The sequence below is a fragment of the Nyctibius grandis genome, chromosome 4, assembly GCF_013368605.1.
Source record: "Nyctibius grandis isolate bNycGra1 chromosome 4, bNycGra1.pri, whole genome shotgun sequence".
Classification (NCBI taxonomy): Eukaryota; Metazoa; Chordata; class Aves; order Nyctibiiformes; family Nyctibiidae; genus Nyctibius; species Nyctibius grandis.
Genome location: NC_090661.1, coordinates 1,012,196 through 1,036,761, shown reverse-complemented (window position 1 = coordinate 1,036,761; position 24,566 = coordinate 1,012,196). Strand labels below are relative to the sequence as shown.

Genomic DNA, 24,566 nt, shown 5'->3' with positions numbered 1-24,566 from the left:
ACCGGTGGGGCAGCTGGCCCTCCAGTTAGTTTCTCTGATGGAAACCAGGGGCCTTTTCCCAAACGAGCATTTTTAAAATTAAATTTAGACTTTTAAGCACCTGAACAGGCTCCTTTATTTCTAACTGCGTGCTTAAGCTCTCTGCTGGACTGGGGTCTCAAACCAGAGAAGAGGGGGTCCTATCTATGAAGTATGAACCTCATAAAGTGTTTTCCTTTCTCGCCTTGCCCAGTTGTCAGCGGTGACTGGTCCAGCTGGCCTCAGGCGGACACCAGGCTGGCTCCTCTTTTTTAAGTGGATGCTGTGATACTGGGAGATGACTTTGGCTGAGTGCCTGTCGTGGTTGAAGGGTTTTGAATTCCTTGAGAGGACACAGGAGCTGAGGGAGAGCTGAAAGGTGATAGTGGATGTGGTCTCTGTTGGTTGGGCAGGTGAGTTCCTGTAACCACCACAGGAACCCTGCGTTTAACCTGTCCGTCTGAGCTGACCAAGAAGGGTTTGAAGCACGGGGTGATGAGAAGGGAGAGAGGACAACAGCTTCTCCATTTCGTCTTCCCTTGTACAGAATTTCCCTTGTCTTTTTGACATATTTTTTCCCCCCATTCTCCTCTCACCAATTAATCAACACTTTAATTTGCTGAATCTTGATTTTTCAGAAAGGAAATAAATTGTTGATAAAGGATGGCTTTGTATGCCCTCTTCAATTTAAATTTAAAGTAGAAGAGGTCCCTATGTAATTAAACCAGCTTCATATTCTTTAATGTTCATTTTTGTCCTCCCTTCTCGTCAACCATTTCCCATCTACAAGCTGTAATGACACAAAGTGTCTGGCTGAACAACTGATTAGTGCTGGCTCCACAGCAAGTCCCTGAGACAGTGACCTCCCAAGCACATGTCACACCTCATAGCAAGAGGACAGAGTTGCTGACCTCAAAAATGTCCCCAGATGCTGGTCCTTGATGTAGCCCAGCAAGGGAAAGGGGACAAGCCAGGAAGTCCCGAGCCTTTCAGCGTAGGTCAGCACATGGGACATGCAGAAGCAGTGACCAGTCCCTGTTTCTCTCCCCATCCCCAAAGCAGTCGGTCTAATGTGGGTGTCCTCCCACTCTCCAGTTCACAGAAACGTGTGGGATCCATGGGAGGGACAGTTAAATGGTCGGGGATGACCTGTGTCACACAGAGAAGCCATCGAAGGCTGGACCTGGCTTTGTTATGGGATTTGAGCACAGCTCAGAGCTGTGCCATGGAAAGCTGTTGGTAGCCTTGGGGGAGGATCTGTGAGCTGTTCCAGAGCTTCTTTGCTTGGACTTTCCCATAATGTCATGAAACAACTGCTCCTCTCCAAAGCAAGGAGTTGGGGAGGAGCAGCAGAGAAATAAAAGATGGCAGGAGAGCTGGTATTGACTGGAGACAGAGCGGGCAATATGTGAGAGGAGCGAAAGGAGGGATCCGGCTTAGCCTGAAACCTCTGACTCGTAAGGAGTGGGGTCAGCCTTGGGAGAGGAATTGTCTCAGGACTCGTGCTGCTCTCAGAGTCCTTTAGTCTTATCTCCTCAGAGTGTCAGTGGTGAAGAAATTCCTGTGCTGCACCTACATGTGCTCTTTACTTTCCTACTCTTTTGTGCCTGAAGGAAGCCCAGATGACCCCAGCTTCAGTAGCATGTTACATGTGATTGAGAGGACTCACATGGTCGCAGGACCATGGTGACCTGCAGCTCAGGAAGGGAAGTTACAGCAGATGGCTGAGTCTGACAGCGTGTCCTACAGACCAGGAGCTAGAAACAGTGGGTGGACCCAGCTGGGTGGGAAGCTCAGGAGACAAGTTTATCTACAAGCATCCAGGGCCAGGAGCTGGAGGAAAGAAATAGGAGGCTTCAAGCAGCTTTGCTGTTGGCCTCTCCCGGGCTGGGAAGAGTGACTCTTGCTTATCTAAGAAGGTTCCTAACTCCTCTTTGGCCTAATGAGGGTCTGGGACAAACGAAACCCATTGCATCACCAGCACCTACCGCTGGCATTGGCCTTTCAGCCCTGTAACGTTTCACTGCATACTCACCTGTACGTGGTACTGTGAAGTCTCGTGCATAATGACGTTGGAGTTGGAGTATTTTTTCCTTTGTTCTGCAAAAAAAAAGAAGAAAAGCCTTCATTGTCGTGGCTGTTTATCAGTATATCAAGGTCTGAGAATTACAGCTCTCGTGATGGGGTGCTACAGTCTTTCTCACAGTCTCTGAGCTTCCAGCTTCAGTCACAGTGGAATTTCATGTGCTATTGACTATAATCCTATAAGAATTTACCCCACCGGCTCTTATGTGCTGTTTAATTGGTGCTTGTCCAGGGATTCCCTATAAATACTGAGCTTGAACAGCAGAGGAGGAACTATCCAGGCTCGGAGCGATCTGGGAGCATCCAAACTGAAAGCTCCTTCCTCGCCAGCAGAGGACATCCTGAGATCTCCGGTTGGCTTCGGAAACACAGCAGCACTTTTATGTTTTACCCTTCTTCAGGCCTGGGTTAGAACAGCCTGTCCTCTGCAGCAACAGTCACAACCGAGGGGATTTCATAACACAGCAAACACAGGGCTCCTCGTCTTTTAAAGTATATATTGATCGTAGTTATCTGTGGTTTACTTCAGAGCTCTCTTTAATGCATTCTCTGGGACGTTGGCTTCTCTCTTGTTTTCCCCTTTTCTTTGAATATATGGTCTCATTTTAGCCTGGAGAAGAGGAGGCTCAGAGGTGACCTTAGTGCAGTCTACAACTACCTGAAGGGAGGTTGTAGTGAAGTGGGAGTCGGCCTCTTCTCCCAGGCAACCAGCGACAGGACAAGAGGGCACAGCCTCAAGCTTGGCCAGGGGAGGTTCAGGTTGGACATGAGGAAGCATTTCTTCTCAGCAAGGGTCATTAGCCATTGGAAGGGGCTGCCCAGGGAGGTGGTGGAGTCCCCATCTCTGGAGGGGTTTAAGAAAAGCCTGGCCATGGCACTTAGTGCCCTGGTCTAGTTGCCATGGTGGTGTCAGGGCAATGGTTGGACTCGACCAACACCCCCAGCTCCCTCAGCCGTTCCTCGGAGGTCAGACTCTCCAGACCCTTCCCCAGCTTGGTCGCCCTCCTCTGCACTCGCTCCAACACCTCAACATCTCTCTTGAAGTGCGGGGCCCAGAACTGGACACAGGATTCAAGGTGTGGCCTCACCAGTGCCGAGCACAGAGGGACAATCCCTTCCCCAGACCGGCTGGTCACGCTACTCCTCATAGAGGCCAGGATGCCAGACACCCAGCCCAGCACCCTGCTCAGCCATTAGCTTCAGAGTGACCTTGAGTAAATTAATGAATATTTCAGCACGGCCACTTCCCACCTGAGGCTCGCACTGAAGGGTCAACGGCGTTTTCCGTTTGCTGGGTGTTTTAATTGCAGCCTGCCCTACTTCAAATGTGGGGCAAGGTCTGGGAGAGGGCACACGGCACCGCACACCGCAGGGACTCGGGTCTGATGTGGGTGACTTTTTTTTCTCTCTCGGTAACCTCAATTTCCTCACTGAGCAGTTCTCGTGTAAATAGATGACACCAATGGAAATGAGAACAGTGAGTCTGTGTGGGATGGAGACAAATTTGGATTTGAAGACATCCCGTCCCCTCCTTTTTAAAAGGGAGTGGAAAAGGCTGAAGCGATCGGTCTGGAAACAGAGAGCTTTTACATTAGGACAGGCAAATGTCTCCAGCCCTGAAAGGAAGGGTGCAGAGCCGCGTCAGGAGCTGGTAGTGCTTGGGGAAGGGAAGGTATACTGGGGGGACGGGAGGCTAGTGTAGGACTGGGTTTTCTCATAGGAGAGCAGCCCCTGGAGCTGTAGCGATGGTCAGGGCTGCAGCTGGCTCCCTACGGACTCGCTGGGGTCCCCTCCGATGCCTTTGCCCCATCCTCCAAGCTCAGAGAAGCTGCACGTGTCGTGGGCAGGGGAGTTCTCTGCATCCACCTCTGACATGTTTGCCGAAGCCCTTGGAAATCGTGGGGACCTGTCGAACCCTCGGAGCTCTGTGTAGCCCCCGCTTCCCATCGCCTGCGCTCAGGTTAAGCTCCCTCAGAGGGGCCAAAGGCCCCTGGAGCCATTTGCAGCCTTTTCCATCTGGAAATGCAGATGTTTGCCCTCCCCTGATGATGCAGAAATGCCCCCAGGGAGAATCACCTTTAAAAGTCACAGAACTAGAACAAGGTGCCTCTGTTTTGTCTCAGGTGATGTCCCAGAAGCTGCCCAGGGTGAGGAATGGGTGTTTCTGCACATTCTCATTCCTGACCCTTTCCCTAAGCTGTCTGCTCGTTCCTTCTCCTGAAATCCCTTCTGTCTCGTTGGCTTCTACCTGGCCCCCACACCCATGGAAACTTGTATTTTTGTGTTTCCTCCTGGCATCTGCAAATATAACCCCACGGCCTGAAAACAGCCGGGCTTCCCGGGGACAGCGGGTTGCCACAACACTGACATCTCCTCCTTCCCCAGCGTTTAGTTTTGATTAACAGGGGAAGAAGTAAAGATCCAGGCTGCAAATCACAGAATAGTCAGTCTTGGGCCACATCTATCAGAGAAGTGTGGGTGCTTTCAAAAAAAGTGGGGTTTTTTGTTTGGTTACTTCAGAGCAATGTGGTGAAACGCTGCAGACCTTTCCGTGGGTGCATCAATATTTGTCTTAGCTTAAATCTGGCTCTGGTTGTGCTGGGCTGACACGAATATACCGCACACAGAATGCAGCCTGCAGGGAGATCTGTGGTGGTTTGACCCTGTGGGTCGAGGGGGATCCTTTGCTGGACAGGTGAACTCCCTTGGCCAGGAAAGGCTTCAGGAGATGGGTCGCTTGGCCTGGGTGGCTCCCGCGCTGCCCTTCCACCCAGCCTCTCCTCTCGCTGCTTAATTTTGTATGAACGAGCGCTGGCGCGTTAGCAGCGGTAGCTAATTTCCTCCCGGTTTACCTGACACCTCTCAGACCAGGACACTTTGCATTTCCACGGCGTCTTGCAACAGAGAAGCCCCGAGCACCGTACGGTGTTATCCAACCCCTGCCCTGGCCCCAGGAGGTAGAGAATTTGCATAATCCCCATGTGATAAATAAGCTTTACAGGAATATAGCGATGATTTACCCAAAATTAGGTGGTGCCTGCTGTCAGAGCGTAGTCACCAGTCTGGTGCTCAGACACCAATTCTCCCAGGCAACCAGTGCTAGGACAAGAGGACACAGCCTCAAGCTTGGCCAGGGGAGGGTCAGGTTGGACATTAGGAAGCATTTCTTCTCAGCAAGGGTCATAGCCATTGGAAGGGGCTGCCCAGGGAGGTGGTGGAGTCCCCATCTCTGGAGGGGTTTAAGACTGGCCATGGCACTTAGTGCCCTGGTCTAGTTGCCATGGTGGTGTCAGGGCAATGGTTGGACTCGATGAGCCCAGAGGGCTCTTCCAACCTGGTTGATTCTGTGATCTGCACCTCTGTTTAAATGAATTATCTTCTGCTGGGCCCTAAACAGTGCTGTGGGAATGGTGTGTCCCACTGGCACCAGAGGCTACGTGAGGAAAGGGAAGAAGCTCAGGCCACTGCAGAGGCAGCGAGGTGGATTTTACCCAAGGGCTCAGAACTGGGTGCTGGGCTGACGAGGCTAAATCTTGGCTGGAAGGGAGAGAGTCCTGATTGACTTTGTGTTAGGAGTGGAAGGGATGAAAGAGAATGATAAATAAGGGGAAAAAAAATCAGGATCGATGCACATCCTGGAGGGCCGGGGTTATCACCTTGGGCCAGGAAGCCAAACCACATCTCTGGTGCCAAGTTCCCTCCCTCTTTCCCTGCGACACCCTTTTTGGCAGGGAGTTGGGACGTGGCTGTGAACGCTCCTTCAGCCCGACGGATTGTGTGCACAGGAGATGGGCTAACGGGGTAAACTCTGCCCGCGGGGACCAGCCTGGAGCTGAAAGAACTGGGTTAACGTCTCTCGGGGTGTAGAGCAGTGCCAAGGAGGGCAGAGGCTTGTCTCTCCGTGCGTGGCCTCTGCTGAGGCGGCGGGGCAGAGCATCCCAGTACAACGTACCAGTGGTACCACGGGTGGGAGAAAGTGGGGTCATGGGGGTAGGACACCCAACGGGGCGCCTGGGCTTGGGCCCTGCCTCTGCTGCCAGCTTCCAGCTCTGAACTAAGACTTGCCTTCCTGTACGCCGGGGCCAAAGTCAGCTGTGGTGTAAAGAGGTGCCTCCGTAACAGATGCAGCCAGTTACACCGTCGCTGCGAAGGCCTCAGCCTCCCCTCTGTGCACATCCTTCGCTGATTAATTAGCGAGTTTTATCGCGCAGGATCCTCCCTGTCTCTCCCCGTGTTTGTTTTCAGCCGTCGCTGGGCAGGAGGCGCAGCAGAAACCTGGGGGATGGACAAGTGGTATGTGCAGCCGTCTGTAAGGAGCCAGAGATGCGCTGGGTGAGGTTTATTTTCCTTGGCAGACCGAGGATTTCTCCTTGATTCCCTGCATCACACTAGCAACCTCCCTGCCCTCCTCATCCATCAGAACAGGCTAAGGAAAGTCCTGGCTGTTGCCTTCTGGAGCTTGCCAAGTCTTTACATTATCTATACGTTATCTAGCAGTGCACACGCTGTTCGTAGTAACCTGCCAGCGTAGCATGAGCTCATCTTCGTGCCAAGGCAGCAGGTCAGGACACAGCCCTCCAGAGGGGGAACAGAGCAGCAAATGCCTCTCTGTGTAATGGCAATGATGCAGATCTGCCGGGCCTGGGTTATAAAGCAGCCTTAGGAAACAGCATCCGTTCCCTGGACACGGGCCCGGGGCCAGGTCTGCTCCGGCAGCCTGACCGTGCACCTGCAGCAGCACAGCCCACCTGACAGGTCCCTGCCTCCTCGCCGAGTGGGAGGATGCTCCAGGTCACAGAATCACAGAATCAGTGAGGTTGGAAGAGCCCTCTGGGATCATCAAGTCCAACCATTGCCCTGACACCACCATGGCAACTAGACCAGGGCACTAAGTGCCATGGCCAGGCTTTCTTAACCCCCTCCAGAGATGGTGACTCCACCACCTCCCTGGGCAGCCCCTTCCAATGGCTAATGACCCTTGCTGAGAAGAAATGCTTCCTAATGTCCAACCTGACCCTCCCCTGGCCAAGCTTGAGGCTGTGTCCTCTTGTCCTAGCGCTGGTTGCCTGGGAGAAGAGGCCGACTCCCACTGCGCTACAACCTCCCTTCAGGTAGTTGTAGACTGCACTAAGGTCCCCTCTGAGGAGGATTCTGCAGGTTTAGGCAAGGATCTGGTTTTGGGCACTGCACAGACCCGCTGTGTCTGCGCTCCCAACACAGAGGCGTCTGCTAGTCCGTACTTTGCTTCTGCTGCTGCAGAGACTTCCCTGCTCGGGGATCCCCGTGGCCGGCTGGCACGGGGAGACCTCCAGTTCGGACGCATCTTTGCAGCTTCTTATGAAGCATCAAGCTCCCTGGTTCTCCTGTTGGGACCGTGGTACTTTCTGACCCACCAGAGCTGGTCTGTGTCGGTGGCTGTGACGCTGGCAATCTTTGCACAAGGCAGGTGGCACGTCAGCGCACGGTCTGGGAGCTCTTGAAGTGAATGAAAAGGCTCTCGTTGAGGCTGGGGCAGGCAGAGGTATGAATGGTCTGTGGCAGCAGGGAGGCACTTTCCTGATAGCAGCTGCTGGTAGGTGTCACGGGGCTGAATTCCTCCTCGGCACGCTTAATGTTTGCCTCTAGCTCAGAGCCGAGCGCTCGCATTCCTGGTTTATTAGCTGAAGACACAACCCACTCTAGGAGAGCAAATAAAAACCTGACCCAGCTCCCGGGCTGTGCAGGGACTGAGCACATGAAGAAACACTGCGTGATTGTGTCCGGCGTGCCAGGGAGCCACGCAGCGGAAGGGAATCAGGGTATCGAAGGGCTGCAGGGGTAGAGGTGTTGCCTTTTTTCCTTTACAACCAGAGCTGGAAGAAATATGCCAAATTGTTTTTCACCAAATGATCCAAAGTGGTGTTTTCTGAGCCCAGCCAGTGTGGATTCCCAGCCAGCGGCACCCAGAGCAGAGCCTGCTCATCCCAGTAGCTCCAGTCAGGGCTGAGCTGAGCCTGCGTGTTCCCCATCTTACCCACCACGGGGCTGTGACCTGCAGGGACCAACAGGAATGCTGCCTTCCTATTTTTCTGTTTCCAGTTGGAGTATTAAATGTCCAAGGCTTTGAATAAGAGGGTCACCCACGAGGCAGTGTGGGAGGGGAGCCGGGGTAATCTGAAGCTGGAATCTCGGGTGGGAAAGGGGACGTGAAGAAAGAAGCTGAACTGGCACCAAAGGAGCGGTGGGGGAGGACAAGGGAGTTATTCAGCGGAGGAGATGGGGAATTAATGTCTCGGGCACTGCTGTGCCTGGGACCTGTGACCAGCACTGCCCAGGGCTTCCCTGCCATGGTGGAAGGTGTTGGCTGTGGCCGTGCAGCTGGTTGGAGATGGCCACAGCTGTGTGTCCGCCTGCCCTGCGTGTGCTCTGGGGGCCCTGGCCAGCGGAGCAGGTCCCTGGGGAGGAGAAACACTGGGCCTGGGAGATCCCTGTTAGGAGGCACGGCTGCAGTCATTTCCCACGTGGGAATCTGCAGGGCAGTCCGAGGGAAGGGTTCCTCCTCTCTAGGACAAGGAGTCCTGGTCTGTGCTGGTCTCAGCCTTTCTCTCCCAGGGGATGATGGCTTTGAAGGAAGCGGTGGCTCAGTCAGGCAGGTGTGAAGTTGCTTTATCCAGAACTGCAGCCTCGCTGCTTTACTGATGGCAACGCAGGCCTGCAGGTGACCAACCATTGCCCTGACGCCACCATGTCAACCAGACCATGGCACTAAGTGCCCTGTCCAGGCTTTTCTTAAACACCTCCAGAGATGGTGACTCGTGAGCTGGCACAGCTCCTGTCTGCGGTGGGTATCTCACAGCAGTGACCCCAAGGCCCTGCTTCTCCCTGTGCTCACCCAGGGTGCAGGAGAGCCAGTGACAAGGAATGACAGGCTGGGGGCCATGCCGGGGGCTGGCAAGTCTCATCTCAGAGCCCTCCCCACCTGGCTGGGGGCTGCAGTCCCCATTGGCACCCAAGGGAGGTCTGTGGAGACCCCCACAAGTTGATTTGTGACCATTAAACATAATTTACTCCTTCGCCATCAGTGTATTCTGCCTAGCCAGGGCCAGCGTCCCCTGCCAAGCCTCTGCTGGTGGCTCCTGGGTGCAGCCGATTCCGGTGGAGTCTCCTCTCCCCTGGCACATGATACCTGTCCAGAGCGGTGCCGGGCAGGCGGGGATGGCTCTTCTCTTTGTGTTAGTGCCCCGTGTCCTGTTACAGCGCCGGAGCCTTTCTTGGGTTACCGGGGATGTGCAGTGTCAAGTGATCGCGCCTTGCAGCCTGCCGCTGGTCAGCACCATGTTCCTCCAGCATCACTCGTGCCACAGGCAGCTTCTCTTCCTCCAAAATCCCCTTTCCAGCCCTGTACCCCTGACAAGTTTTGGCCTTTCCCAGCAGCGAGTGTTTAAAGGATGGGGTGGGCAGGTTGGAGCCCACTGGCTGGTGTCTCACAGGTTTGGATGGGAGACGGGTGCTGCCCTCCTGCCAGGCTGGGGTCTGGCACCTCCACGGTGCCCCCCACGTCCCACCCCGCTGATGGGGTGGCATCGGATCTGTCGGGCACTTCTGTGCCTGAGCACTCGTAGTAAGAGGCAAAGACACTCAAGGAGTTGTCCAGGGGTGCTGGCAAGCAGCTGAGCACCGCAGGGACAGCTGTGGTAGCCACATGGAAACGGGCTGTGCTGGATGCTCCTGCAGAGCCATTTCCTTCCTACGGCCCCATGAGAAATCCACTGTAATCCTTAAACTGCCCTTGACTCTGGGCAGCTTCTCATGGTTACACTGCCGAGTCCATCACGAGAGACAGCGCTGTCTGATCAGCCACGAAAGCCCCTTAGATGAACGCCTGCAGCAGTGTCCCTGGTGTCACCCCAGAAAGGGGTGGCAGGAGCCTGCCGTGGGGAGCACTGTGCAGAAACGCTTCCTTCCAGCCCTTCCCCTGGCTTCTGCCGGAGCCACACTAGTTTCCCTCCCCCCAGGCTTTCATCTAGGTTCAGAAGAGATGCCAGTAAGTGGAGAAGCAGCTTAATTTATTTATGGTGTGCATTAACATTTATTCGTAAGGTGGCAACTTGATAGGTGCCAGCCATTCCCCCTGCGGCCAGCGGAGCTGGGGCTCGCTCTGCACAGGCAGCCCCAGACTCTTCCAGAACCTGGGGCTGAGCAAATGTGATGCCATTTTGGTAAGGGGGGAGGAAAGGATGAGTATCCTGCTCCCATGACAGCCAGGAGACCACTGAGGACAGCTGAGCACCTAGAAAGTGCACCCACCTCTGACTGTGGTAGGGATGGAGCTGGGGGAAGGTCCTCAGGGCTTTAAGCCAATTTCTTTGCAGAATTCCCTGGTGACTCTGGTTATCTCTCTGCATCCTCTGTGCTCGCCACAGAGGAGGAGACAAGGGGGCATGCCATGTACCTGATGATCACGGCAATCACAGCAGGCCAAGGGGGACACCAGAGCAGCCACCTTCCCCACCCGTCACCAGCCGCGAGGCTGTGTCCTTCTGGGTTTCCCACCGTGTCCTTGAAGCCCCCAGAGCAGGTCCCCCACCTCGGCCATCCAGTTGGCTGGCTGTGCATGGCCTGGAGCCGCTGCTCTGCCTCAGCCTCACCACGGGGCTTTTAAATGTCACCTTCCAGGGTCTCACCTGAGGTGGCTTTAACACTGCCAGTAAGTCCCTGTTGATCCTGGGGCCACCCTGGCCCCCCCAGAGCAGTCGTGTCCCTGCAGTTGACACTCCTGTCGTGTTGGCCAGTAACGAAGGCTCAGGCTGGGTTAGAGCCCGAGTACCTGAGCTGATGGTTTAGTACATGCCCTCCTTCCTCCCACCCCTGATGGTGGTGAGAGGTGCTCTGTTGTAGGAGAGTTGAAAGGCAGCTTGTCAGCCTTGCCCTGTGCCAGCTCCTGCGGTGGAGGCATCGCAGGGTGTCCTTTCATCCACAGACCAGTGAGGGACGTTCAAACCCCCACTTGGCACCTGCCCATCACGCAGCATCCAGGCCCCAAACAGCCCTGGCCAGTAACACCAAGTTTCTGTTCTACCTTTATTCCCATGTTTCACTTCTTTGCAGCTAACTGAAGTTAACAATGACTTTGTTTAACGCCTAAGCACAGCCGCTGCCTTCCCACCAGCACCCACTTCTCCCCAGGCAAGACAGGTCACTTGTGGGACACTACTCCAGGCCACTCCACACCAATAAACCTCCAGCCAAAACCATTCAGCAACCAAAGTCACTTCCCAGGGACAAATAAACCACCATCACCTCTGCAAAGGGAGATTTCCGATCAAATATAAGCTTTCCAACAAGGGGCACACACAGAATCACAGAATCAATGAGGTTGGAAGAGCCCTCCGGGCTCATCGAGTCCAACTGTTGCCCTGACACCACCATGGCAACTAGACCAGGGCACTAAGTGCCATGGCCAGGCTTTTGTTAAACCCCTCCAGAGATGGTGACTCCCCCACCTGCCTGGGCAGCCCCTTCCAATGGCTAATGACCCTTGCTGAGAAGAAATGCTTCCTAATGTCCAACCTGACCCTCCCCTGGCCAAGCTTGAGGCTGTGTCCTCTTGTCCTAAACACAAGGACACACAGCCTGTTCACACCCAATGAACGCATCAACCAGGCAAACTGACAGCTCTCAGGTGGGACACTTTGCAGGTTCGGACTCCCCGAAAGCTGCTGGTGTTCCCCCAGACAAACCCCCATCCACTTCTCGAGGGAGCGACTGAGGGAGGTGACTTCTCGCACGACTTTCTGCTTGCTCTGCCTCCCCACGGGCCACATCTGCACCTGGGATGCGTTAAGGGACCTGCTGAGATGGGGAATGACTGTCATTGATACCTGCGTGTTCTCGGTGGCTCTTCACCCCGGGACTCTCTGGCTCCTCTGGAGCTGGGGTGGTTTATAAACAAGCTGCAGATCAAGCCCTGCACAAGCACCCGTCCTGCCTCCCCAGAGGCAAAGGGCACCGGGAGTTTTCATGGTTCGCTGAGTAGTTAACAGGGGATAATCATTAACCTGCTGAGGACAGTCTTTCTTTTGTTGGGCCCTTTATCAGGTTATCTTGTGCACATAACGAGAGGATCTGGGCGAGGGGAAGCAGTGCTCTGCGTCGCTTGTCTGTCCTCACAAAAATCACGGCCGTGCCCAGCGTGGCAGGCGGTGGCACAGAGCTAAGGTGCGTTTTTGCTGCCACGTCCCGCCAGCCTGTTACCTACAGAGGTCTGGATTCACATGGCTTTGATCGAGTTTCAGCCTAAAACTCCCCACCAGCCGCGTCCAGGTCTCCAGAGGTGCTTTTGCTGTAGGAAACTTTAGATGTGTTTGTGGGCACGACTTACCGTACAGGTCCTTGGCGCTCAGCTTGGCGGCTCCGTCCGCTCTGCCCATGCTGCCGCTGTAAAGGAAGGGAGGCACAAATCAACCATCAGCTCCCAGATCTTTTTAATATCTGCTGTCATCAGCACAGCAGCCCCGCAGCCCTCCCGAGGGGACCAGCCCTGCCCTCCTCATCACGTCTATCAGGTAAATGGAGACCCCTCCATGTTATACCTGAGTCCACCTGGACCTGAGGCCGTGTAAGTGCCAGGATTAAGATCCCTTATTAATGGACCCTTTTGAGATAATAGAATCATAGATGGTTTGGGTTGGAAGGGACCTTTAAAGGTCATCTAGTCCAACCCCCCCTTGCAATGAGCAGGGACATCAACTGGATCAGGTTGCTCAGAGCCCTTGAAGGCAGGTGCTCAGATGCAGGGTATGTCCCATGTGGAAGGACGTAATTGTGTGCAAACACTTGAGTTTTGGGGTGTCGGGTCTCCAGGCATGGGTTATATCCCCTGTAGGGCCACCCCCCATGCCCGGGTTGTGTGTAGGAGTGCACAGCCAGGAGATAACGTTTCTCCGGCTCAGGTCTGGCTGAGGAGGATCAAAGCAGGACCTCAGGGTTTCACACCATGTCCCCCTGAGGGCAGGCGGTGGTTTGTGGTGCTCATACATCTCCACCCTGCTCTCCAGAGCCCAGGAGCGTGCAGGAAGGAGGGAGAGAGCTGGTGGCTCTGGCTCCATCAGGAAGCCATGGGCTGCATAGCCCCCAAGCCGCAGGTGGAGAGGCTCCTGGTGTCCCTCTCCTCTCTCCGCACCCAATGTGGCATTACCAGGGCACGTGAGGTGTGAGGCAGGGCTGCTGGCTATGGCCACGGGTTGTGAGGTGCCCAGGAAGGGTGAAACAAACACCAGGGACTTGGGGGGGAAGCATGACTGCCAGGAGCGTCCCCTGGGCTGGTGGGAAGGAGTGGTGGTGCCGGCCACGAGACGGAGGGAGCCCACCACGGAGATCCTTACTTGGATGAGCCAGGGTTGCTGCTGAGGGATCCCTTGAGACTCATGTCGCTTCTCAGGACAGGCAACTGCAGCAGAAGCAGAGGAGACAGGGTTAGCGAGGAGAAAACACGCGCTCAGGTGATTTATCTGTGTGCTGCTGCCCTTCCTGCCTCCGATTTGGGGTCTGCAGGCAGCAGGGTGGGAGGTAAGAGCATTTCTCATGCCTATAGTGCCGTTATCTTTTGTTACGTGGCAATTTTAAGCTCTATACCAGCTGCTAAAGTATCCTTACCAGGGTATGGCCTGCACAGGGAGAAGGGAGAGAATTGTGGATGACAGAATCAACCAGGTTGGAAGAGCCCTCTGGGATCATCGAGTCCAACCATTGCCCTGACACCACCATGGCAACTAGACCAGGGCACTAAGTGCCATGGCCAGGCTTTTCTTAACCCCCTCCAGAGATGGTGACTCCCCCACCTCCCTGGGCAGCCCCTTCCAGTGTCTAATGACCCTTGCTGAGAAGAAATGCTTCCTAATGTCCAACCTGACCCTCCCCTGGCCAAGCTTGAGGCTGTGTCCTCTTGTCCTATCGCTGGTTGCCTGGGAGAAGAGGCCGGGATGCTGCTCCACTGGCAGCACAAGGATGGAGAAAACCTTACTGTAATGGCCAAGTGCTTGGTGAGGGGCAGACAGGCTCAGGGCGTAGGGTTTTGTCCTCCTCTTTCAGGGGAGAGTTGTAAATAATGCTAGAGAAGATGTGAGAGAGATCCAGGCCCTGCTCGGAGAGTGTGCAAAGTGTGTGTGCGGGGGAAACAGAAGGGAAGACAAGGTATAATAAAACCTCAGGGGACGCTTTGTGTTGGCATCCAAGACATCCACCTCTGCCCCGGTGCGTGAGTCCAAGGAAAGCCAAGACAAAGTCTTCAAGTTTTTTGATGCTGCCCAGGGAGGTGGTGGAGTCACCATCTCTGGAGGGGTTTAAGCAAAGCCTGGCCATGGCACTTAGTGCCCTGGTCTAGTTGCCATGGTGGTGTGAGGGCAATGGTTGGACTCGATGAGCCCAGAGGGCTCTTCCAACCTCATTGATTCTGGGATTCACTTTTGAAAAGCTCCGGGGGCCCCTGCCTGGGGGCTGGGCTCTCTGCTTTGCTCTGCCTGGGTCGGACCCCGCTCACCTCGTTATAAGGTTGTCAGGATTCACAGGTCTGGCTTTAAAATACTCCTCATCAGCCTGAAGGAAGGAGTTCATCAGTGTCTTCAGTGGGATTCCCTGTGAGGGGCCCTTTGAACGCGCTTGGCTGTGCCGCGGGCCGCCGTGACAGCTCTCCCCGGCAGGCAGCGGAGCTGCCTTGTGAAGGGTTTGTTTGACTGAGCTTAGGCTGAAGCGTGTGTAATCCCTGGGGAATACTTCGGAGTCCTCCCTGGCACCGGGGGTTTCCCCTCTGGAGGCTGGTTTTGGTTGGTACCAAAGGCTGTGCACACACACACACACAAATATAAATTCATATACACGTTGGAACAGAACCTTGGTCTGCTGCCAGCCCCTCTGAGCGTAATAAAACCCGTCCCTGGGCCCGAGCTCGGGTACCTGTGAATTTTTCCTCTGTTAATAGCTGTCTGCTGGTTTCCTTTTACAGTCCTCCAACAGTTCCTATCTCCCAGATCTCTCTGTGCATTAGCATGAGATACCTGGAACAGGGAACACGCTCTAACAAACCGCCTCTGCTCTGTTTACACCGTCTGCTCCCTCAGTCCCACGATGATCACAGCTGGGAAGGTTTCTGCCTATTCACGCAAGATTTCTGGCTCCCTTTCACTTGCTGCCCCAGGGCCGTGTCCTTAATGGGCTGAAATCCAGGTCACTCCAGTGGGTAACTGGTGCCCAGTTTGGCCCGTGGAGTTCAGAGCTTGCTCCCAGGCCCCAGCCGAGAAGCAGCAGGAGGAACCAGCCAAGGTCACGCTGGGTTTTGTTTCTCCTTCACAAGCTCTGACAGACAAACCCCGGGGGATCTACCCCTGCTTGTAGAGGACCCCCTGGTCAAAGGCGGTGTGGCTGTGGGAGGAGCAGACCCTGTGGCGATGGCAGCGGTTGCTTCGGGGGGAAGTGGGACCAGCCCCAAAACGAGCCAGTCCTTCATTCATGCTATTTTCTTTATTTACCCCTTACCTCATTCTTGCCGCTGCCTCAAGGGCCCTGGCTGTGTTCAGACTTGTGTTAATCGACACGAGGGTGTGGTGTGGTGCTGGCCAAGTTAAACCAGGACAGAGCCTCACGCCAGAGCTTTTAATTCAGTTTAAATTGCCTGATGTTAATTGAATCCTAGCTGGCAGACTGGAGGGGGGGACACGCTTCTGAGAGGTTGGAGACTCTATAATGATTTTGCTAAATTGAGAGACAACCAGGCTTGAATCAGATGAAGGAAGGGCTGGGAGCACTTCACCTGTACATGTGGACCTGGCACCATGACCCGTCCCAGGCCAGGAGATCTCCTGTGCTGAAACAGAGGGCTTCGGGGGGCCAGCAGACAGCAGTGCTGAAGGACGTCGAGGTGGGTGAAGTCGTGTTGTACTTTAAAGCAAAGGAAATCTCACTCCCTGACTTTCCAGACCTTGGAGGTCAAATATCCTCCCAAAGACACACAGAGCCACGACAGGAGCCTGGCATTGTTGTCTGTGCGCCGTTTCTGTACTTTTATAGCAAATGGAAGTGGGCCATACATTGTTCTGACTTTCTTTGAGTGTCTTTGAAGAGGGAGCTGCAACATTGCAAGGGTGGAGGAGCTGTATGAGAGAGGAAAGAGTCATAGCTCTTCTCTGTGGGCTGATCACTACTATTGTTGTACATTTTTATTAGGAATACTTCTCCCTTGTCTGCTGTGGTCGTACATTTTTGTTCTTCTAGCAAATGGAAAGGGAGTGTGAGAACTTCTGGACTTTGGGTGAAGATTGGACAACTTGAAAATGTGAAATGCTCGTGTCTTCTTTAGGGCTATTATTAGCATAATCACTGTTAACAGCAATAGCAGCACGTAGTGTGTGTGAGTGTTTTTCATCATGGGTTCAACTAATCACACCTTTAAGAGGGCGATGAGGTAGAGGGAGCTGGGGAAGGTTTGTTGGTGTCAGAGGCCGTTAGAATATATGGTTGTAGCGGTGGCGAAGTGCTGAGCAAAACACAACAGCTTTTGCTGGAACAACAGTAGAAAAAGATGGCAAAATCCCCCAAAGTTTAAAAACAAACTACCTGGGAGTAACAGTAAGCTTCTTCCTAGCGTGCTCTAAGCCATTTCTAGGAGACCTTGTCTTTGTTTCCATCAGTCACCCCCTGAAATCTGGCCACAAGCTACTACTGAAACATGTTTTCCTACCTGTAGCCATGGTGCTGCTACTGATGGTTTAAGCGATGTGTCACAAAAAAGGGTCAAATCAGGTTTGATGTCTGTAGCCTAAAGCGTTTCTTGGCTGGGATGGGCCACCTGGGATGATGCCAACCTGCAAAGTGGTCCCTTACGCCCTGTCGTGTCAACCCAAAGGTGGTGGTGGGGAACGGCTTCATTCTGCAGCACATGTGAAGTGCTCGAGGAGCTGGCGAGGGAAGTCTCTGCACCAAGTAGACTATGGGGCTTGGGTGCTGGTGAAATATCTGGTGAGTAATAGTGGCCAGGAAGGCCAACGGTGTCCTGGGGTGCATTAGGAAGAGTGTGGCCAACAGGTCAAGGGAGGTTCTCCTGCCCCTCTACACGGCCCTGGTGAGGCCACATCTGGAGTAACTGTGTGCAGTTCTGGGTCCGCCAGTTCAAGAAAGACAAGGAATTACTGGAGAGAGTCCAGCGAAGGGCTACAAAGATGGTCCGAGGGCTGGAGCATCTCTCATGAGGAGAGGCTGAGAGAGCTGGGGCTGTTCAGCTGGAGAAGAGCAGACTGAGAGGGGATCTTATCAACACTTACAAATACCTTAGGGGTGGGTGTCAAGAGGATGGGGCCAGACTCTTCTCAGTGGTGCCCAGTGACAGGACAAGGGGCAACGGGCACAAGCTGAAACATGGGAAGTTCCATCTGAACATGAGGAGGAACTTCTTTACTGTGAGGGTGGCAGAGCCCTGGCACAGGCTGCCCAGGGCGGGGGGGAGTCTCCTTCTCTGGAGATATTCAAACCCACCCTGTGCAACGTGCTCTGGGTGACCCTGCTTGGGCAGGGGTTGGACTGGGTGATCTCCAGAGGCCCCTTCCAACCCTTAACCATTCTGTGATCTGTGCTGGAAATGCTGCCTGGGGGTCCTGCCTGGGGTGTGGGGAGGTATAACAAGGGTGCTGCTGTCTCTGCGTGTAGCCTGTGCCGACTGGACGGGTCAGAAGTGCTAGATTAGCAAGAGCCTGGGCAGGTAACATAAAGCATCAGTTGAAACATTAGCTGTCGACCACATGATGTTATCTTTTAAACTCCCCAGGACAGCGAAGCGCCGGCTGTGAGGGCTGCTGGGTGTTTTCGTAAGGGAATGTCACACTGGCGAAAGTCTGCTTGTACCCACACAAGAGCAACGGGAGCACAGGCACCGTGTCCTGCACTGTCCATGCTCCAGACAGCTCCCCCAGCCCCTGAGGGCATCCTGCCAACTCCTAATCTCAACCTGGGTCTCTCGTGTCCTGTTCCAGCCTCCTGATGATGAAACCCCCCTTCTGCTTTTAGTTGCTTTTCTTTAACCTGCCAGTAAGGATGTCTGTCAGCGCTCACCAAAGGAAGTCAGACCTGCCTGGTAGGATCTCTACCAAGAACATGCACTCATGAAGGAAATAATCTTTAGGTTAGTCGGGAAGCATCAGGGGAAACCCAATTGCAGAGCAAAGAGGCTTACGGCCAAACAAATGAACGTGGTGGTGGGGTTGCTCCTCTGTAAAAGCAAACAAGCAATGGTCTCGTCCCATCTGAAATTTCCAAACCCCATCTTTGCAAATCAGGCCTTGCAAATCATGGTGGTTCAGTGGGACCAAGTCGGAACTTCACGACTCTGTTTTAACCTGTCGCTGGTGATTCCTGCTTTGAGAAGGGGAACAGAATCAACCAGGTTGGAAGAGACCTCAGGGATCATCTAGTCCAACCGTTGCCCTGACACCACCATGGCAACTAGACCAGGGCACTAAGTGCCATGTCCAGGCTTTTCTTAAACCCCTCCAGAGATGGTGACTCCACCACCTCCCTGGGCAGCCCCTTCCAATGGCTAATGACCCTTGCTGAGAAGAAATGCTTCCTAATGTCCACACATCCAACCGATAGTCCTCAGAGAGTCTGGTGACCCTAGGAGACCCCATTCTTATCTGCTTTGTTTGAGATGTCTTTACAGTGCCCCAAGTTTTGGAAAGTGGTGAGTCCTGTTGTCCTTTCCTTCCTCTCTCCCACCCATGGCACCCTTTCAAGTTGTCTTGACAGTGATGGAGCCACTCAAGATCACTTTGAGCAGACTCTAGCCCCTGTGGAGGAGGTGAGCGTGGATGCGTGTGTAGTTTCAGGGTGTGAAATGTTATGGTAGGCAGAGTCACAGGCAGCGAGTACAACCTGCTCAGTGTCTGGAAGAAACACGCCCTGCTCTGTACATGGCATTTTTCACATTGTGGAGATTCTCCACAAGACAAACATAACCCAGCCCAACAGGTCAGCGTAGGTCCGAGCAGAGAAGAACCAAGTGTTCTTCAGCCTCCACGGGAGAAGTGGCAGCAGCTCTTTTAGACTGAGGCACCTCAGCTCTACAGCCACCCCTCTGCCAGCACTGATGGACCTTGATGGCCACTTCTTGAGTCCCTCCCTCCTGATGTGCTGTGCCCTTCCATGCTGCGTCCTGCAGAGCACCAGGAGAAGGTTTATACCCATGGCTGAGGATCACACCCAAGTAGGCTGTGCCTTGTTCCCTCACCTCCTCAGAAACAGTAATTTGTGCTTAAAAAGTATTTCCTGGGAAAATATTTAGGCAGAGTTCCCAGCGTGGAGAGGGGAACACCCACACGCTTGTCCGGCAGCTGGGCTTGGCCTGAGTGGTCCCTGGGAGACCACAGAGCCCTGCTAGGCTGAACTGGAGATCTGGAGGTGATACATCTGCTGCCTTCACTGCTGGTCCCCCGAGGGGCCAAAGCAGAGGCTTGGGAGTTAATGCTCACAAACACAGACTGATCCCACGGAGCAAAAGTGCTAATATTTACAAATTCCTGATGCGAGATGCACAAACTACCCAGAGAGACCACGGGAGGTCACCCCCCTGTCCCCCCAAACACACACACGCTTGTGCGTGGCTCTTTCCAGTGCGTAGGTGATACACAAAGACCTTCATTTGGGTCCAGGCAGCGCTGGAGGCTCTTGGTGCCCCCAGAGCGGGAGGGCAGAGCTGGTTGAACCAAACTAGGAGCTTTTATATTCCTGCCAGGAGGTAAAACCTTCTTTCAAGAAGCACAACCAAAAGCATGTCTAGACGGTGCCTTGCTCTATAAATACCCAGGGAAAATGCACAAATAGCCACAATCTCCGTCATCTCGGGAAAGAACTGGAAGCTGACCCCACTACCCCTCTGAAGACGTGTTTGCTGAGTCACAGCTCCTGAATTTACACTTTTCCTCTCCGTTGGAGGAATCCCGCGGAAGGTGGGTGGGGGAAAAACACGGAGCAGGTTGGGGCTTGCTGTGTGTCTACTGAGCCCGTCTCAGCCCAAGCTGAGCCTTCTCTGCAGTTGGGCTGCAGTCTAGCAAGCTTGGGAGCCAGGAACAGCGTGCCAGAGATTAATGGGTGCTTTGGGCAAGATGGGAGGAGGCGGGTGAGCCAGCGTGTATGAAAGCACACCTGGTACCCAGGGGGTTTGCTGAACAAATGCGCTGCTCGTTGTCATGCTGAAGGTTTCTCTGCCCTGCGTCCTTATTCAATGCCCCCCTCACGAATTATCCCTTTTTCCTAGCCTGGTCTGGGAGCTGGATCACCAGCAGCAAGGGTGTTACAGCGGTGATTTTTAGGAGGGGGGAAGGATTTGACCCTGTGACTCTGTTGATGAAAGGGATCCTTCTTATTTTCTCTCTGTAGAAATGAGGACTCGGACATCAGGCCAGTAAAAATAGGGAGTGACTCTGTGTGTGTCATATTCCAGAGCAGGACGGATAACGGCCCGAGGCGCTGCCCTGCTCTGCTCCAGCCCAGCCTGAAGGAGGGCATTGAATCGCCTCCGTGGTCGGGCACAACACCAAACCCTGTGTGTCACCCGCAGCTCGTGGCTCCTGCCTGCAAGCGCCGGCTCCCAGAGCCGTTCCCCGCGTGCGCCTCGCTGTACAGTGAGAATCTCTCATGGCTCTTACGGCTTTTCCAGGCTCGAAGGCAGTTGTGAAACAGCCGGGAGACTCGGCAAAAGGCTGGCACCGGCGGGGTGGGATGGGCCAGCGGCCGGGGATGGAGAGGGTGGCAGAGGTCCTGCCGTGTCCCTGCTGTTCCCGCAGTGATGTTAAGGCTCTGACGGAGGGCACAGCAAAGTGCTCTTCTGTGTGGTGGGACTTCAAGGAAAAAAAGCGGATTTGCTCAGGGCTGTCACATTGAATCCTGTGTCCAGTTCTGGGCCCCGCACTTCAAGAAAGATGTTGAGGTGTTGGAGCGAGTCCAGAGGAGGGCGACCAAGCTGGGGAAGGGTCTGGAGGGTCTGACCTACGAGGAACGGCTGAGGGAGCTGGGGGTGTTTAGCCTGGAGAAGAGGAGGCTCAGAGGTGACCTTAGTGCAGTCTACAACTACCTGAAGGGAGGTTGTAGTGGGGTGGGAGTCGGCCTCTTCTCCCAGGCAACCAGCGATAGGACAAGAGGACACAGCCTCGAGCTTGGCCAGAGGAGGGTCAGGTTGGACATTAGGAAGCATTTCTTCTCAGCAAGGGTCATTAGCCATTGGAAGGGGCTGCCCAGGGAGGTGGTGGAGTCACCATCTCTGGAGGGGTTTAAGAAAAGCCTGGACATGGCACTTAGTGCCCTGGTCTAGTTGCCATGGTGGTGTCAGGGCAATGGTTGGACTCGATGATCCCAGAGGGCTCTTCCAACCTCATTGATTCTGGGATTCTGTGATCCGTGCTTGAAGGGTGGGGGTGTGTTTGTGCAAAGCACCCACAGCAAAACTGCTTCTTCAAGAAGCTTTGAAGCTCTCTGGTCCAACCACCAGCTCCCGTGTCCGCACTGACAGCCCAGCTGATGGTACCTGGATGGTCCTTGTCAGCCCCCGACGGGTATCAGTCATTTATCGCTGACTGTGGCCATAGAGGTAGGTAAGAGATTGGCCTTCACTGTCACGATGGCTTTGAGCTAATCACCCAAGTGCCTTAATTGTTCATTAAATGATTGCTTTAATGTCTAAGTACACTGTGACCCCACCTCGTATTAATACCGTGCAATCCTTACAAGCTAGCCTCAGCAGTCCTGGGTTGGTGCTGCTTTTACAGGAGATCTGTACAAATAAATACCTTTGGCAGGGCGATTAATTTTCCACGTTACTTCCCAGCAAAGGCCTTAGCCCCAGGAGGACCGTGATACTTAAACCTGAACATCACTTGCCTGGCTAGTGCCAGCCCAAACGTGGCTGAAATGCTTCAAGGAAAGGGGACTGGGTGGTACGGCTGGTCCCTCACTGACCCTCAGGTGGGGCAGAAGGAGTTTTCTTTCTGAATTAACTCCTCCACGCCGAGCGGTTCATGAGCAAGGCAGAGGCGTTGAGATCACTGGGATGTTTCCACCACCCCCTCCTAAAGGAAGGGCATCTTTGGTCACTCCCTGAACCGCTGATTCACTTGCCTGGCAGAAGTTCAGGCACGCAGCAGGACAGTCAGTGTGCCCAGAGCTTTTTCTCCAGCAGAGAAAAGCTTGTTCTTAGGCTGAGAGCCACTTTGGGGGCCATGGTCAGCTTCAGGTTGTCTCCAGCATGGTCACCTTGGAGTCTTGGGTAAATCTGAACCAAGAGATACTTCTGTCCCTGTGCAGGAAGGTCATGCCATGGTATCTTGGTATCATGGGAGGGCTGCAGCCTGTCTCCCTCTGCCCATCCCAGTGATTAACAATTTCACTCTGCTCCCTACTCCCTTTCCAACCGTCTGCCTGCAGCGGCTGGGGCTTGGGCAATAATTATCAATAATTGTAATTTCCTGCTGTAAAACTTGCCCCGGGGTTTTTGCAGAAGATTTGAGGGAGGAGATTCATCTCTTGAAAATCCCATTTGATGTTTAAGGCTTTTCCAGCCTTTCTGAGGTTAATCACGACGACATTCGTTGCCATCTCTTCCCACCCCGTTTTGTGCTTCCTACTCATATCCTGGCTGTGTATTTTTGGCCACTTGCTAACAATTCATTTGAGCTAAAACTTGGCACGTGGGAGCTCGGCTCTGAGTGTCGCTGCGGGAAAACAAGCTGACATCAGTTTAACCAGCTCGGTGACCTGGTGGCAAACGTGCAGGGCTCTCTGTGAGAATCCCAAAATCTTACCATTTTGCAAGTAAAACAAATAAATGACCGACAGCTAAAGTGTGTTTTGATGAACTCCCATTTCTGCCTTTCAGAGATAAAAGTGATAAATCACAAGTTTCCTTATAGAATTTTATCTACTGTGACGTATATATGAAAATACCAACCACAGAATCCCAGAATCAATGAGGTTGGAAGAGCCTCTGGGCTCATCGAGTCCAACCATTGCCCTGACACCACCATGGCAACTAGACCAGGGCACTAAGTGCCATGGCCAGGCTTTTCTTAAACCCCTCCAGAGATGGTGACTCCACCACCTCCCTGGGCAGCCCCTTCCAATGGCTAATGACCCTTGCTGAGAAGAAATGCTTCCTGATGTCCTTCCTGATTTCCAACTCTTGGGCTTTCAGCAAAGCTCCCACGCTCCGTGGAGGGGTTTTTGCCACGTGAACAGCCAGTTACACAGTAACCAGACCCGTCCCATGAGAGAGTGTTCCAAACCCAAAAAAACTTGTGTTCCCTTTGCCCTTTGTTTCGTTTAGAATAGAAGGATGTGGGAGGCTGGGTTATCAAAAGAATTTAAATGGCACTTTCTAATCTTACGGTGCAGAAATGTTTTGACAGTCTTGCCGCAAAAAAATGAATCAGCTGCAAGAGCGAGGAGGAAAAAGCCCAACTGGTGCCTGCAGCAGAGGCTGGGAGGGCAGCTGGGCTCGGAGCAACCAGGAGCGACCACAGGGCTGCGAAGGGGAGAGGAGAGTTTCCTGTAGTGCCTTCAAGAGGAAAGGTTTCCCCAACCGCTCCCGCAGGCCCACAGGGGCTTGGTACAGGGATTTCCTGTCCTGAAAAGCGAAAGCTCTGCAGGGGGACACGAAGGAGACGCTTTCTGCTGCAGGAACCTCAGCATGGTGGAGCAGGTTGCCCAGAGAGGTTGTGCCATCTCCATTCTTGGAGATGTTCACGAAGGGACTGAGTAAAGCCTTGTGCAACCTGTTCTGATTTCAGAGCTGACCCTGCTTTGGGTTGGACTAGAGACCTCCTGAGGTCCCTTCTGAATGACCCCGTGATCCTCACAGAGGAGAGGGGGAAGGAGCAGGAAAGCCCTTCTATGCCAGGTGGGCAGGCTGTGTTGGCAAGGGTTGGGGCTGTCGGAGGATGGCAACCCCAGGCCGTGTGGATTCTCCTGCAGCCGAAGGAGGAGGCAGGGGTGGTGTTTACCACAACGTGTGGTTTAAAACCAGTGAGCTCTCCTCACTGGACTGTCTACAACTACCTGAAGGGAGGTTGTAGTGGAGTGGGAGTTGGCCTCTTCTCCCAGGCAACCAGCGATAGGACAAGAGGACACAGCCTCAAGCTTGGCCAGGGGAGGGTCAGGTTGGAATTAGGAAGCATTTCTTCTCAGCAAGGGTCATTAGCCATTGGAAGGGGCTGCCCAGGGAGGTGGTGGAGTCACCATCTGTGGAGGGGTTTAAGAAAAGACTGGACATGGCACTTAGTGCCCTGGTCTAGTTGCCATGGTGGTGTCAGGGCAATGGTTGGACTCGATGAGCCCAGAGGGCTCTTCCAACCTGTTTGATTCTGGGATTCTGTGATATGGTTGGACTCGATGATCTTAAAGGTCCTTTCCAACCAAAATGATTCTGTGATTCTATTCTAAGAACGATCTAAAGC

The 24,566-nt window shown here is 53.9% G+C and overlaps 1 protein-coding gene across 2 annotated transcripts in view; it reads right to left on the bottom strand.

Annotated features, from left to right (window-relative positions):
* The window catches only part of EPS8L2 (EPS8 signaling adaptor L2), a 55,188-nt gene that overhangs the window by 23,272 nt on the left and 7,350 nt on the right, over positions 1–24,566 (bottom strand). For both annotated transcript variants that reach the window (XM_068397728.1, XM_068397729.1), the window contains exons 2-4: positions 13,467–13,531; positions 12,464–12,519; positions 2,054–2,118 (exon numbers count right to left, since the gene is read on the bottom strand). In XM_068397728.1, the coding sequence (XP_068253829.1) occupies positions 2,054–2,118; positions 12,464–12,519; positions 13,467–13,510 (165 nt within the window). In that variant the 5' untranslated portion in view covers positions 13,511–13,531. The remainder of the gene's footprint in view (positions 1–2,053; positions 2,119–12,463; positions 12,520–13,466; positions 13,532–24,566) is intronic.